We start from the raw sequence: 17,147 nt of genomic DNA on the forward strand, positions 1-17,147 counted from the left end.
TTTTTGTGTTGTGTTCAGAAACAGTAGGGAAGTTCCTAAAGGATCAAAAACCCCAAAACAAGTGATGTGCAGGGCCTAATGACCAGCAATATTTTGTCTGCATGAGTCCTCCAAATCTTAAATCTCTGTCAGTCCTCATTATATTTTGTACAGAAATTAATCACAATCAACTTTACTAAAGTAAACTTTCCTGTTCCCTGAGCTTGATTCTTAACATTGGTAACCAGTATTTTCATAATCTAGTCAGTTTTTACCATGTTCATTTGGACCCAAACAATTACATCTCTAGTATTATAATCTCACTCTTCAAGGAAAATCTATTTGGGACAATTACTGCTGTTATGACCAAACAATACAGGGTGTCTAAAGTATGAGTAACATTTATTCCTTAGCATTTCATTGTATTTTTTGGTTTAAAATACGGGTCTGGCAGAACTTCCTTCTCTGTCGGCCCAATGCCTGACACACACACACACACAAAAATTGTGTGCATCTCTGCAATGTAATCATAAACTGTTTTTTTTTACCACCCTGAGAGTATGGTAGAATCCACTGTTGGATGCTTAAAGTATTGTTTGTCTACTGGCAAAATTATAATTACAGTAGGTTAACATAACAAATGCAGTCTGTCAACCACTTTTTAAAGTCACAATTTGAATGTAAAACAGCAACCCAATGACTACACAATCTCATTCTTCACAATATAAATTAAGTTTTACATGTATAACACTACGAAATATATAAATACTTCAACATTTGTTTTTGTGGTGCAAAGGTTCAAAATCAGGAGTTATCGAGAGTGTCTCTAGATAATTCAGACATTGCTAAAATTCGAGAAAATCAGGAGTCACTTGACAGACTGGAAATGATCTAACAAAAGAAGAAAGATCTTGATACTTACATGACAGAAAAAAAAATCAAGATTACCTACAATTCAACAATTTATGAAAAGTCAATGTATTGTGATTGAACATGATTTGTAGTTAATGGTCCACACCACAGTGCTTAGTGTAAAAGAATAGAACTTGATTCAGCATTTTTTAATAAAATCAGAAAGGGAACTTACATCAATATGAATAATTAATTCACCTAAGTTTCATGGAAAATGCTGCAAGGATTTTCAGTTAGTCAGAACACAGAAAATCACTCAATTTTTCTTTGAATAAAGTCAAATAACAAAACAACAGAAATTAGGAAAATCCAAAAGCCAAATTAAGAAACCAGAAAAACTGTGAGCAATGTTCACTAACTTGATATTCCATCCCCACTCCCCCACCATTTGATTATAATCACCTTTTGATCTCAAAACTGATTTGGGTGAAAATCTAACAAGAGGCTCCCTGGAGCCTGAATCGCTCACCTGGTACAATTTTTGCCTTTCAAGGGCAATAACTCTAGAACAAGGAGTTGTCCAATTTTGACTCACTGAAGACTTTGGTAAGACTTACCATAAGGATCATTTCATCAATTCAAAGTTTCATTCTCTCCATTATAGTTTTCAAGATATTGACTAAAACTTCTAAAAACGTAATTTTTTGCCTTTCAAGGGCAAAGTAACTCTTGCATGGAGTCATCTGACAACTTTGATCCCTTGGAGACTTATGTAGGCCTTTTAATAAGGATCATTTCAGCAATTGAAATTTTGTGCAAGATACTCTAAGGAACAAACATCTTAAGTTTCATCAAAATCCATTCAGTAGTTTCAGAGGAGAAGATGTTTGAAAAATTGTTAACAAAGATGATGATGACGAACGCCAAGTGATGGTAATAGCTCACATGGCCAACAGCCTGGTGAGCTAAAAGGGGAGATGCAATGGGAATATGAAAAAAAGAATCTCTGAAAGTTTCATTTAATTCCATTTATAGTCGGCGTCACATAAATAACATACTGTTAAAATTTGAATAAAAATATTTTCTACGACTTTATTGACACCTACCGTCGTTTAAATTGTCTTAAATGACTTGCTCATTCGTTTAGCCAAACGGCTTCTCCCTAAACATTGAATCGTTAAATTCCGGTCAGATTTTAATTCTGGGTGCCAATATTTACATTGTAAAAAGTCGGCCATGTTTACAGTGATCGGGTTGCTAGGAGATGTTGTTTACGTTAAATGGTTTGTCCAAAAACCGAAGAACCCAGAATGCACTTCGGCGTTATTTCGGATATCTCGGATTTATTTTACGCGAACAACGTACAATACCGAGAAGTTGATCAAGCAGACGATTGTCACCGGAGTTCGACAGGAACTTACGAACTTCGTTTGTAAACAAATCGTCCCGTAAAAACCAACATGGCGGATATTAGTATGGGATTTTCCCGTAAGGATTTGTTACGCATGATTTAAGCTTATAAGCGACTTGTTTTTGAGAAGCTGTTTGGCTAAACGAATGAGCAAGTCATTTAAGACAATTTAAACAACGGTTGGTGTCAATAAAGTCGTAGAAAATATTTTTATTCAAATTTTAACAGTATGTTATTTATGTGACGCCGAGTATAGTGGTGTAGGAGTAGTGGATAAGAGATTGGTACCCTTCTGTGTAATGGAATGAAATATGGACAGACACACCTTTCACTTTATTCCTACCACTCGAAAGTTATTTCTTGAGTTAAATATACATGTATATCTAATGTGCAAATAACACATGGGTACAGTAAACATAAATTATTGAAGATTTTGTGAAATGAAATTATTCACAAGTATCAATTGTAGCATTTGGAAAAAAAAAACAGTTCCTGTTCCACTTCGTTCAGAGAGTGCTTTCACTATACCAACCCATAAAATGTATCCTCAGCAATAGAATCCCTTTCAGCTAATGGTGACATTCTAACTTTGGCAGGTGTTCCTAGATCACTGGAGTCAGAAAACACTCGTCTGACCTTAGTATTGACCCTAGGAGTAGACACTACTACACAATCTGCTTTTTCAATCATCTTTTGTCCCACTGATATGCCCATATCCAACAATTGTACAATGTAAGCTCTGCCTTTACTTAGCCCAACAATGTCTGCCAATAAACTTCTACAAAACAACAATTTAACTGATTTGAAAAAAAGTTGATACTTTTTTTTTTCATTTCAATAATTCACATGACCTGTCAATGTATCAAAAGATCACTTAGTAAAATTAGAATTGATTTTGTGGAAAGAAAAACACTACATGTTGTGAAATTTCATGACTGACACCTCATTTCTTTTTTACATATTTGGGACATATTTGAAAAAACAGCTGGCTACAGTATTAGGCAATTTAGGTTTTGGTAGAATATGCTTAACAAAAAGGCAGATTGAAAATTTCAGTGTCTTAGTTTTCTTCAAAAATAGAAAGTTCACAATAAATGAAACTTCTAGGAAAAAAACTTCCTGATTATTAACACTACCAGATTTTTTGGATATTTTGACAGTTTTCTATCAGAAAGAGTATTTACTTTCCAGTGTGTCTTAAGGATGTAGACCTAGGGTAAGGGACACAACTCCTAGAAATCATTGGAATGTTTGTATTCATTATTTTACATCAATCTCATGTAAGCATCAAAGTGAGATGGACTGATTTTATTCTGTTTCAGAGAAAAGCTTGAAAGGTTTTCCTGAAATTGAATATGATACAAACATATCACTGATTTCATAAGTTATGCCCTTACCCTAGGTCTACCTCCTTAATTTAGTGTTCTGGTTACTCTATAAACCTGTAAATGCAAGCAGGGGAAGCAAAAGTTGTTACAAAATATAACCCATGTTATTTGGATGTTGACAAGTATGAAGTTTCAAGCATTAATGTTTCATTGTTATAAGTGGGGAAAAGCTACTATGTCAATCTCAACACAAGATACATTGTTAATAAAATAGACAATGCCAATAATTTTCCCTTTTGAGACATAGAAATCAGACATGACTTTATAAAGCCAACAAAAATGCACAGATTTGTGAACATATGGTAAAAAAGAAACAGTAGAATTAACATTTGAAAGGGATAAATGCTATGATCACATATTAAACCCAACCTTTCCCATCAGTAAATGGTTGCTATTTTGCATGCTTTACTTTGGCATTTGCATGGAAGGCTACAAATGAGCTGGAATTTCCCCTTAATAGTATTAACAAATAACATTTATGTTACTTACTTGTCTTCTGTTAGTTCAGCAAACAGAGCTAGATCACTTTCACTCCAATCACCACCAGAAGACCCAATGCCTGACAAGATGCAAGGGACTCCTTGTATGGGCAACTCAGCAAATTTCGTCACAAGTTGTTTCAAGGACGTGATCTTCGATTCCTCACTATTACCATGATCAAGGAAGAAAACGTTACAGTTCTCTCCATCAACAGACATCACATTGGCCCTATACCATGATTCATCCTCTGAGAATTTACAAGCACAGATCATCTGTGGCTCTATCTTGGCAATGTCATACTGGCCTTTAGGTAGGACGGAATAGAAGTTAAACATGTCATCTAGAAGTGAGTCAATTTTAGCTGTGTTGTCTTCAACGTGAACAAAGAATTTACTGGGACTGTCATAATGGCTAACTTTCACTGGTAATCGTTGACCTTCTTTTAAAGTTATGCTCTTTAAGTCTTTAATGCTACCCACTACAGATTCCTTGGCATCTGAAAAATAAAATTAAAGTTTGGAATATAAGGATCAAACTTGACGCCCGAGTAACCAAGATGTGTCAATGGAGTAGTTAGCCAATGATGATAAATATTATTCTCTAAGAATTGGTCCCTTTATATATCATTTATGACAGGTAGACAATTTTGTGATCACAACTTGGACTCTGTTATTTTTCACCTGTAACAAATGTGTCAACAAAACTGTAAATGATTACGTAATATTACGTAATTAATAATTCATTCACTGGCCAATTTTTATTTCATCAGTGGACAGATGATAATTGAAAGGGACAATCGTTTAAACAACAAATTTAATCCAGACATTACATTTTGTCACTGTTTGGCTGTTAATTGGTGTGTACACACATCAGGCAATCGGGTCATTTAATAGTACGATCTTTACCATCTTTTAACTGTCAATTAATGTGACCTGTGCCCAAGACTAAACAACATGGGGGAAATTATTAGACTTGGATAGGTAATTTACTAAAACAATACAAATAATTGATTACCATCAAATAGCTCTTTGATCTTTAATACACATTCTTTCAAAACCGTGAACATTATTTTGTCAGCAGTACCGTTTGTAAAATCTAATCTTTACAAATGATGCAAGCTTTGAAATGTAATAAAAGGCCAAAAAGTTTGAATTGGCATTAAACATGTCTCGACTAACAAATTGACAAGATGCAGGGTTATAGAATACATTAATGGAAACAGCTCTTAGAATGCATTGCTATTTTTCACAAAACCGGCCATCCCAATAAACCGGCTATTTTTACTTGTCCCAGTGGTGGCCGATTTTGAGAAGTTTCACTGTATTATGTCACATTGTTAATAAATCCTGATTTGAGGAAAGCAATGCTGTGATGTTTCTTTTCTTGTTCTCCAGTAATTGCTAAAAATTTCTGGCATAGCAGTTATCAAAGGTCAAATGTCAAAATATTCTCAAGATATCATAAGAGGAAAAAGTTTAACAAATGAAATTTTATCATTCCAAAATATCAGCTCGCTTTATTTAATTTCAACATTATATCCAACTCGCCATGGCTCTTGGTTATGATGTTGAAATTTTACAACCTGAACTGATAATTTGCAATATTCAACTTTCACTTATGATACTTATAATACTCACCATGAGGTATAATAAACCATTCATTAATTTCTATCATGAACAAGATTAAGATATAAAATATTGGTGTTAGAAAATACTTGTATCATAAGGTGTTATTTCAGATTAAATCCAGTATTTTCAGTTACTCTAAGGCAGGACACATGTTGTGCATTATAATGAAGTTTTTTCCTTCTTTCTATCAGTCATGTTTGTGATATTGCCTGCTCATGACATCTTAGTGACTGAAATATTTATATTCACTCTCATGCTAAAAGAGCTATAAGTATGTTATAAATTTGAAGAAATAATTCATTTTTCCTGCTGATTTTTTTTTTTTTTTCAAAAAAAGAACACTTGTAACAATCATTAAAATCTGTGCTTTCTATAAATATGTGAACTGTATCATTCTGTCAGAACTTATACTTGTCAAAATGATTGGTTTTGTCAATGAAATAAACTAATAGTTTTTTATCCCTTGATTATCATCCTAAAATGTTGACAACCCTCAGGAAAGTAGGATTACCCACAATGCAAATAATGCCCTCATTTTTTGTTTGGGCAGTATGAGGATTTCGGTCAGTATCACTGTCCCGTAGGAAGTTATCATTACACTGAGGATTTCAGTCAGTATCACTGTCCCGTAGGAAGTTATCATTACACTGAGGACTTCAGTCAGTATCACTGTCCCGTAGGAAGTTACACTAAACTAGCTGCTGTATATCAAACTGTAGTACAATTACAGTCTCTGCCTTTCTAAACAAAAACAATGATAAAATTTGTTTACTGGTCACTAAAGTTCTTGCAAATACAATGATATAAGCACCTATATATAGCCATTTTCATAAATCTTGGAAGTTGCTTGCTTGCTTGCTTGTTGGGGTTTAACGTCCGAGCAGCAATATTTCAGCTATAGTCAGATGATGAACATGAAATGGATGATAAAATGAATATGAAATGATGATGCAATGGAAAAAAAAAGGATGGGACACAAGGATAATAAGGTCGACAAATTTTGATTGCCACTCGAAAAAGGGGGAATGGGTAAGGTCGGGCAATTTAGCCTCCTGTGGCGGAGCGCAAAGGTTCCTACTCCTATCGAATACTACAGCAGGGTTCTTTAATGTGCGAGGAACATGACATCTTTCCCAACATGGTGCACCACTATGGTTTGTGGTCAGGTTTTCCATATTATAGCCTGACAACCCCAGCATCTAACATGCCCAGGGTACCCCATTCCACCACCTGGGGCACACATCCCAGTTGCTCTGTGGGCAGAGCGCCTAGCCCCCGGCTAGGTTTCTGAGCACTATTTAGTCGCCTTTTACAACAAGCTTAGCGCTGCTGCAGGCCTATTCTTTTAACATCCGGACCTGTAAGGGGCGAATCTTGAAAGTAATGTGCAAGTCAAAACAGTTATGAAGTAAAATTGATGGCGACTAATTGGAAATCAGTAACAGTGAAAAAAACAGAAAGAATCGTAACGATATAATCCGGATTTCAATTAGGGGAATTCCCTGAAAAGTGGAAAAAAAATCATCCCTGCCTTATTTAACTTCATTTCTCATTTTGACTTTTTTTTGGCACAGAAAAATCTGATATATATACTTAGCCAAGCAAGAACAACTACCTGAGCAGCACATATTATCTTATTCGTACAAAATACAGAATAATCAGATAAATTAAAAGAAAACACAAGAACATTTCAGAAGATGTCGTATAATAGCCCTGAAAGGATAAACAGTTAAAGCGATGTGAAAGTGATGAGAAAGCATAATGTAACAATGAATTTCTGAATAGGCCCTGATAATGCTTATTTGTATACCCTCAGATTCTTCACCAGTTTCTGTCTCAGAGAATCCTGTCCTGTCCAAAGTAAGGCATGTCTCGTATAGTGTATTTTCAAGCATCTCTGTAGCAAGATCTAATGCAAGACTGGCATCTTCTACTGTTTGATCACAGGTGATATCTGAAGTTCCAGTCTGATCAAGAGTGATCATGTCCTCCAACTCAGGTTGATCAACATCATCAGAAGATAGAAGGGGATCCTCGATAGTAGTCAAGTGCAGGTTAGATAGTGTGACCTCATCAGAAAGACAATTGAAGTAAATGTCCTTCAATTTTTTATCAATGCTAGATATTCCATCTGAATTGTTTATACCACTTCTTTTATCTAGAGTTGGAACTTCTTCAACAGCTAGATCTGCATCAGCTGCATCACCTCTTTCCATTTGTTCGAGTCCAATTGTATCATCAGATTTATTTTGCAGACCATACTCCTCTGGAGCCAAAATATTGCTAGTCAAATCAACTTTGGATAGTTCTGGTTGATGTTCACTATTACTCTGATCCAATAAGCTCACTTCTTTAGCTGTCTCAATGTCACATATATTATCAAGTTGGTTATTGAGCATTATTTCACCAGTTAGATCTAATGTGACTAGTTCCTCTGCCGATTCAAAAGACTGATTAATAAGATCAATGTCCTCCACATTCTTCATATTGCCATTCTGGTCTTCTGTCTGATAAGTATCACCAGTATGGTCAAGTGTGATAAATTCTTCTGTGTTCTTGATATCACAATTTTTGTCTGCATGCTTATGATCACCAGTTTGATCAATAGCAAAACGGTCTTCTGAGTGCTCATTATCATCAACCTGATCACATGTTATATATTCATCTGTGTTATCTGTCAGACCCATGATGCCATTATCATCACAAATTTCACCAGTTTGGTCAAGAATGACAAGCTGTTCTGTTGAAATAAGGTTCATTTTTTCAGGTTCACCTGATACATTTTGATCTCCAGGCTCTTTGTAAACTTTAAATGTATCTAGATCTTCACTTCCTGTATTTGTGCCACTCAATTCTACATCAATGAGTTCTTCTACACCCTTAACAGTGCCTGCTTGATGAAGAGTAATATTATTCTCTGTGAGAAAACATTCCCCAATTTGATCAAGTACAACAAGTTCTCCTGTTTTTTTGTCATCAGTTTGATCAAGTACAAGTTCTCCTGTCTTCTTGTCACCACTTCCATTAAGTACATTCAACTCCTCAGTTGAGTTGTCACAGTTTTGACCTATTGCAGTGAGATTTTGTGTGATGATAAGATTTTCTTCAGCCTCTCCTGTTGCACTAAATTTGTCATCTATGATTTGTTCTGCAGACATCTCATCGGATGCTGGATAATGGCACAGACCTAAGTCACTTTTTTCTTGAACAGCACTTTGATCTGATGATTCATCGATTCCAATTTGGTCGAGAATTATGAAAGTGTGTAATCGACCTACAGGTGTAGTAAGGACATCTGACTTATCTCCAATACTGTCCAGTGTCAAGACCTGAGAATGCTCAACCAGCTCAACAATTTGAGAATCCACCTCAACTGACTGATTGGTAAGATCAGTTGAATCAATAAATTGAGATTTCTCTTCATCTGCTATTTCATGATGTACAATAAGGTTTTCTGATTTTACATGGGAAGTATCATAATTAACACTATCATTCTGAAGCTCCAAGACGCCTACTTGATGAAGAACCAAATCACATAATGTATGCACGATACTGTCTAATGACTGATTAACTTCACTGGTTTCTTGGTGGTCTGATCCATCCTGATCATTTTTCTCAGATTGACCTACTAATTCTAGATGTGGACCACTTTCTGATATTCCAGTATCATTATGTACAATTACTTCATCTTGTGACAGATTTATATCCCCAGCTTTGTCCTCAAAATATGTAGCTTCACCATTCTGATCAAGTGTGGTCAGATCCACAGATTGTGTAACTTCATCAGTCTGATAAATTGCGATCAGGTCCTCAGATTGTAGAACTTCACCAGTCTGATCAAGTGCGATGAAGTCCTCAGTGTGTATAACTTCACCAGTCTGATCGAGCGTGATAAGGCCATCAGATTGCGAAAAATCACCAGTCTGATCATGTGTGATCAAGTCCGGTGATTGATCCATCATCACTGAATCATCCAGATTAGTGGACTCCTCTGATTTAAAGTTTAGTTCTTCAATTTGCTGAATCTGTTCACTACATTTCTCATCTAAAGAAGAATCCATGGTATCTACAACATCTGAAAATCCTGTCTGATCTAGAGTAATACACGTTTCATCCATGACCATAAGATCACGGCCTACAATGTATGAATGGTGAAGTGATAGCATAAATTAATTTCACAATTCAGCTGTACCCAGTAATTTATAAGAACCCTAATGCAACAGGAAGAAACCCAATCTTTTTGTCTAGAGTTATCAATGAGGAGTTTTGACCAAGATTTTTAAATGCAGATTGTTGAAATTTTTCGATATATTTAGTCAGTCTGAATAATATTTGAGATCTTAATGACTTGTGCATATTTTTTGTTGTGACAAAATTAAGTTTTAAGGAAGGAAATGAAATTATATGAAAGTTAAATAGATGATACTAGGTCTATACATGTTTTGCCAAATAACCAATCCCCACAATTTTTACAATAAAATGAAATTACAAAGTAGACTTTCCACAAATGGAATTTATATGATGATGTATTTACCCTCAACACCTCTAAAATCAGCATCTGTCATAGAGTCACACAAACCAGTTTCATCAAGAGTTTTGTATTCAACTATCTTTCCCCCTACATAAACAAAACCTAAATATTAAACCTGCATGCAGTACTCTAGACAGACTTATACAAAGATCGCAGTTGCCCAACACACGTTGGCTATCAACTTATACATGTATGCATATGGTATGTGCTACTATAACTATAAGCAGTTAAACTACAACTGAAAGGTTTACAAAGATAAAAATTAGCTTTGATGATGTAAAGATATGAAGTAATCATGCAATCATGCATACGATAAAGCATGCTATCAAATATCAAATATGGTAAGGAAATGAATAAACACCAGTTCAATACACCATGTACACACATAACATCAAAAGCATATAATTGTTATATGGCATTTTCTATTAGCACAAACTAGATGTGTATACAAAAAAAGCAACAAAATTCATGAAGAAAAAGAAGTGGTCACAGGTTAAGGAATTCTCTTATTAATAAACTACCTTCTGCCTTTTTAACATCATCTTGTTCCATTTCAACATCTTTACTGACTGGATCTAAAGAAAATATGGTCAATAGAGGTTAAGATTTCTAGTTGATTATATTTTTTTTCACTCTTTTCATATGCATATCTTGATAATTATCTAACAGGGGTAACCTATCTCTCTCCCTTTTAGCCTGACCTTGACAAAAGAGGGTTTTGACTTTCAAATAAGACTGAATGTGCCAAGTTTCATCAAAATAAAGTGAAGAATCAATGTAGTGTGTCTGCTTACAACCTTAAAAACTAAATCTGTTCTTTTTTTCCCTTTGCATTAATGAACCTTGTCCTAATAAAGGTGGGGGAGACAAGTTCTGGCATGAATGTTTGTTTTCACTGGTAATTTCCAATGAGAATTTCAAAACAATTTTTTTAAATTGCAGCCAAACCAACATAACAATACTTTACCTTATCAATTGTTCATAGTGAAAATGCCTTTATGTAGGAAGACTAAAACAAATGTTTTCAGAAAGATCATTCACCCACAAATATCGATAGGCAGTCGACAAGACAAAGTCAATAACGTTAACTATACAATAAATGGCAGTTCCCTGTCATATAGGAGGGATATCCATAGGAAGACATGATAAGACAAAGAAAGGTAATTCATTTTTATTTGTATTTTATTTGACAACTCATTTTTATTTGTATTTTATTTGACAAGATAGTCGTAGATCCACGAATAGTAATTTTCAGTGATGTCAATATCGTGAAAATTAGTATCTGTGAATCAGTCCATTGACTAAAATTTGCGAAAGTTTACTAACACGAATATTAGTTAGTTTACAGTATATACTCAAACAAAAACAAAAACTTGAACGTTTTCATTTTTTAAATCAAGGTTCCGCTCCACTCGGGAAGACATAAATTAAAAACAAAATTATTGACCATGTCTGTTCCCACGAACACTTTACTTTCACCTTCTAGAAGTAGTCTTTCCTTCCTAAATAAAAACATTAACATGAAATTTTATATCAAAACCAACAATATATCTACTATCAAAAGAAGTACCACTTGTTCTTGTACTAACATGTATATTAAAACATTACACATGGAGGATTACTAAATAGCTTACCTTTCCCTCCTAAACTTTGATTTACACTGGCACCATTCTCACAGAGGACAACTTCACACATCTGATTTACCATTCCACAGAAAACAGCTGTAATCTCACTTGATTCTGTCAATTCTGATAATTTGGTTTCAATCTCAGAAGACTCTACATGATCACAACCATATAAACAGCAATGGAATCCCATAGCAGGAATAACAATGTCTTTGCTTAAGTATTTCAGACTAGATGCCGGAACTGTTTCACCATTCCCATAGTCAACAAATGTCACAGAGGCATTTCCCCCAGAAATTTCATGGACAGTGGCTCGATACCACTGCTGATCTTCTGAGCATTTGGCACAACAGGAATCTCCAACTTTTAGAGTAGAAAAGTTAACAGTTTGTAAGGAAGGACATGATGTTTGTAATTGATTTGCAAGTGTTAACAGTTCATTCTCTTGACTAGCCAGCTGCAAATAGAAATGTTTCCCTTCTACTGAAGATATGTAAACAGAAACTTCTTCTTTTGGCAATAATTGGTTTTCCAAGTTTAAAACTGCAGGTTCCTCTATGGAAGGTTCTGAAAAAAAAAAAAAAAAAGCAATTATAAATTATTACATTTTTTAAAAATCTGTATGCAGGAAACCTAAATCCAGTAGAACTTTTTTTGTCCCAGTGGAGGTAGATTAATATTTTTTTTTTAACAACCAAATGTAAGCAAACCTTATGCAGTCAAAAAAAAAAAATTCAAACTTATTTGACAGAAACCCTAATTTGACCTTTTTCTCCTCTATAAGCAGTTAAAAACTTCCAAAATTTGTCGGATCGCCTGATTTTTTGTCTGATATGTCTGTCGATCAGACATTATTTCTTACTGTTTATGTGTCATCCCAAAATATACATCCCAGTTGTTTTGTCAACAGGAAGCAGGACAAAGACAAAAATTGCACACATAATACAACCCAACAATTCCAACTCATTCATACAAAGGTTTCTCAAGTTTTTGTTAAGAAGCTTTTTAGCAGAGGTGCACAACAGTAAAACCTTTGACTCCTCGTTTACAAAATGGACACCCAAACAAATATTCAGATTCTATTGAGCTTAAACTCTAACTAAATGTACTTACAAACTAATTAATCTCAGTTAAAATGCAATATAATTCTAACTTGTTTTCTTATTATTTAATAGATGAACATCAATTCTTAATGCCATCACCTTAAAAAATTTCATGCTTACCCTCTCCACCTAGACTTCCACTAATACTAACAGCATTCTCCTTCAGGATAACTTGACACATGTCGTTTATCACACACCTGAAATCCGCAATCAGTTCAGTTGACTCAGTTAGACCTGATATTTTCTCCTCAATCTTAGTAGAGCTCACATTATCACAACCAACTAAACAACAATGGAATGCCATGGCTGGAAACAAAATGTCCTTGCTCAAGCACTTAAGAGTTGAAGCTGGAACAGTTTCACCATTTCCATAGTCAACAAATGTAAGGGATACATCATCTCCAGTAATTTCTTTCACAACTGCCCTATACCACTGCTCATCCTCAGAAAATTTGGCACAACAGTAACTCCCTTTCATCAGTGCTGAGCAACTGACATTTTGTGAAGATGGACAGATTGTTTGTAATTGGTTTGCAAGAGTTTGTAGTTTTTCCTCTTGACTCGCTAGTTGTAAGTAGAAGCTTCTACCATCAACAGAAGATATGTAAACTGGTACCTCACCTTTTGGTAAAACAGTGGCTTCAACAGTCAAAGGAGTCAATCGTGGTTCAGCTGTAGCCTCTGCATACCCTTTCCCAACAAGCTGCTGAGCAATGTCTCCTGCTTCATTTGTTATGGCCACTTCTGAATCTGTTATGAACTTTACAGTCAAAACTTGATCAGTTACTGATTCTTCAAACAATGTTATTGCTTCATCTGACCACTTGTCTCCTGTAGGCTGCACTTTAGAGAGGCAGCATTTCTGAGCAAAAGCAGGGAGACTAGCAAACTCTGATTTCAATATTTTCAGGTCTTCACAGCTAACATTTTCTGAGTTCCCATAGTCCACAAAGCAAACAGTGACCTTGTCCCTTACATCTTCTACTTCGGCACGGTACCAATCATTATCTTCATTGTATTTAGTGCAGTAAATTTCTCCCCTTTTGGGATCTGTGGCACTATCCCCAACATTGTCATTGTATGATTCCTGGAGGTTTTTTCTCAATTCATTTAGTTTATCCTCCTCACTGGCTAACTGAATAAACATTTTGGATGGACACACAAATGAACTGACATAACATGAAACCTCTTTTCCTAGTTGCATTGATTTCAAAGGAAGAGAGACTGATGGCTTAGATAATCTTGCTGTTGATACTGAAGAGAACTCCATTGTTTCTTCCCTTCTAGCTACTGCAGCATTGACAAGTTCATCAGCAAAATCAGTTGTTCCAGCGGTAATTTGTACCACATACTCATCTTTGTTGGATACTTTTACCTTGCATGAAGCAGGGTCATCAGACAAAAGACTTTCCATAATATCCTTGGAATCAACATTCCAACTTCCACTCTGCAAAGGTTTTACCCCTGTCAGCTTACATCTATAGGCAAAACAGTTTTCTTTCAACAGCTCAGAGGTCGGTTGACGGAGCTTATCTATTTCAACCATGTCACAATTTCCATAGTCCACAAAGCGTACACAGTATTTTTCGTCATTGGTGCTTTCAATGAATGCTCTGTACCAGCTGCTGTCATCGGTAAACTGTGCTATTACTGACATGCCAACTTGTGCTGACTGTACTGTGTTGCTAGCTCCAGAACCAGTTGTGTACTCGTCCTGCACCTTTTGAGTGAGGTTTTCTAAATCATCAATCTTATCTGACAGCTGAATCCAGAATTGATGTGGGTTATCTATCCATGATAAAAATACTTGGTGGCTAGAATCCTTAAGAAGAACAGTACTAGGATAGGGGTTTTTGAATAGTTGTTTGGCTGAAGATGACCTGGTAGCATGTCCAATTTCAATCAATTTGTCGGCAATATTCACACCACTACCAACATCTGTTAAATCTGCTGTGTAGGTACCTCTATCCTGGTCAATTAACTTTATTTCAATTTTCTTCTCTGTTGTTAATTCAGATAAGTCATCATTGGATTTTTCTGACCAAGTACTTCCAACAGGTTTTATGTTATTCAGGCAGCATTTGATTCCTTGCACAGGTAAACTGAAGTACTCAGACTTTAAAGCTTTGACATACGATAATGCTACAGACTCAGTATTACCATAGTCAACAAAGTAAACATCAACATCCTTTCCCTTGACTTCCAAAATTTCTGCTCTATACCACAAGTCATCCTCAGAAAACTTGGCTACACAAGGTGATTTTGTTCTTGGTTCATCAATATTCAATTCTGAGCTTGGTATTTTATTGTATTCTTCATTCATTTTCTCAGACATTGCTTCAAGGGCTTCAACCTGGTCTTGACTCTGACACCAAAACTCTCCAGGACTGTTGGAGTAGACAACACTAACTTGAAAAGATTTGCCAAGGACAAGTTTTTGAGCAGCAAATCTGTTGAGGTTTTTATGTGCCCATTTATCTTGGCTAACACCTCCACCCTGAATCATGGTTGATGTTGAGCTTGTTTCATTGGTATCCCAACTATTCCCACCACCTTTACTGGAACTAAATCCTCTAGTTGGTTGTGGCGCAGCTTGGGTTGTTGCATCTCCCCAATCTACATCCACTGAGGTGTTTGGTACACTGGATGAACCTCCCCCAAAACCACCACCATGACCCCCTCTGTCTGAACCAAATCCACCACCACGACCTCCTCTGTCTGAAGCAAATCCACCACCACGACCCCCTCTGTCCGAACCAAATCCACCACCACGACCTCCTCTGTCTGAACCAAATCCACCACCACGACCTCCTCTGTCTGAACCAAATCCACCACCACGACCTCCTCTGTCTGAACCAAATCCTCCACCACGACCTCCTCTGTCTGAACCTGATCCTCCACCACGACCCCCTCTGTCTGAACCAAAACCACCTCCTCTACCTCCTCTGTCAGAACCAAAACCCCCACCTCGACCTCCCCTGTCAGAACCAAACCCTCCACCACGACGACCTCTATCTGAACCAAATCCACTACGGCTGCCCCTGTCTGAACTAAAACTACCTCCACGACCACCTCTATCAGAACCAAAACCACCACCCCGTCCACCACGACGACCAAATCCACCTTCACTGCCTTGGTCACTGGCATTTTCATCTTGATCTCTTCCAAAACCACTACTTCGACCAAATCCATCACCTCGACTACCTCTGTCACCACCAAAACTGCCTCTTCCACTACCACGACCACCTCTGTTACCACCAAAATTACCTCTTCCACCACTACCACCTCTCCTACCAAATCCTCCATCACTGCCACTGTCATCATTGTCTCTTCCAAATCCTGATCGTTCCCCTTTATCACCCCCAAAGCTGCCTCTCCCACCTCTATCCCCACCAAAATTACTACGACCACCTCTTCCAAAACCACTTTGTCTTCCACCTCTATCACCACCAAAAGATCTGTTACCTCCAAATCCTCCACTACTAGAAGCAGAAGAGCCATCACCCCAATCTTCATCAGCAGTATTTGATCCGCCAAATCCACTACTTCTTCCACCTCGACCTCCTCCTCTTCCTCCACCAAAGCCACGACTGTCACCATCATCCGACCTGCCCAATCCCTTGTTTCCGCTACCAAATCCAGAACTAAGTCCACCTCTGTCACCACCAAATCCACCATCACGACCACCTCTTCTGCCACCTCTACTAGAATCATCATCTCTACCACCAAAACTCCTGCTAGCAGCACCAAAGCCATCAGAACCATTAGATTGATGCCTTATAAAACCATGACCCTCAACCTTAACAGTCATGTCAATTCCTTTACCCATTTCCACAGATCGTGAAGTCTGATTATCATCCGGCTGTTCTAGACACAGTGAATTTGACATGCTGCCAAATTTTAAATTGAAACTTTCCCCAGCCAATGTAGTCATTTCTACAAAGTATCGATCTTCCTCCTTATTCCATTTCTTAAAGATGGTATTGAAATTCTGGTCAAGAGTAAGGTCTTCAAACTGTGTTATATGTTCTGGTGGCCAAAATCCTTGACTTGGAGCTACACCTGGAATAACACAAGGGACAAAATGACTTTCTGTTGAGAGAAGCAACAAAAATGTACACACAAAAAATGTACTTTGTATTTTTTATGC

The 17,147-nt window shown here is 36.5% G+C and overlaps 1 protein-coding gene across 3 annotated transcripts in view; it reads right to left on the minus strand.

Moving 5' to 3' along the window:
* Positions 1–17,147, minus strand: part of LOC148628615 (uncharacterized) — a 45,012-nt gene that overhangs the window by 11,764 nt on the left and 16,101 nt on the right. Inside the window, exons 5-11 of one of the 3 annotated variants that reach the window (XM_088591082.1) lie at positions 13,118–17,059; positions 11,904–12,461; positions 10,791–10,844; positions 10,273–10,356; positions 7,549–9,873; positions 4,120–4,606; positions 2,775–3,020 (exon numbers count right to left, since the gene is read on the minus strand). In XM_088591082.1, coding sequence (XP_088447208.1) covers positions 2,775–3,020; positions 4,120–4,606; positions 7,549–9,873; positions 10,273–10,356; positions 10,791–10,844; positions 11,904–12,461; positions 13,118–17,059 — 7,696 coding nt within the window. The remainder of the gene's footprint in view (positions 1–2,774; positions 3,021–4,119; positions 4,607–7,548; positions 9,874–10,272; positions 10,357–10,790; positions 10,845–11,903; positions 12,462–13,117; positions 17,060–17,147) is intronic. The other 2 variants (XM_088591091.1, XM_088591101.1) reach the window with 2 other exon arrangements.

The sequence above is a fragment of the Perna viridis genome, chromosome 1 (genome assembly GCF_037379345.1).
Source record: "Perna viridis isolate PV_CMFRI_1.1 ecotype Kerala chromosome 1, ASM3737934v1, whole genome shotgun sequence".
Classification (NCBI taxonomy): Eukaryota; Metazoa; Mollusca; class Bivalvia; order Mytilida; family Mytilidae; genus Perna; species Perna viridis.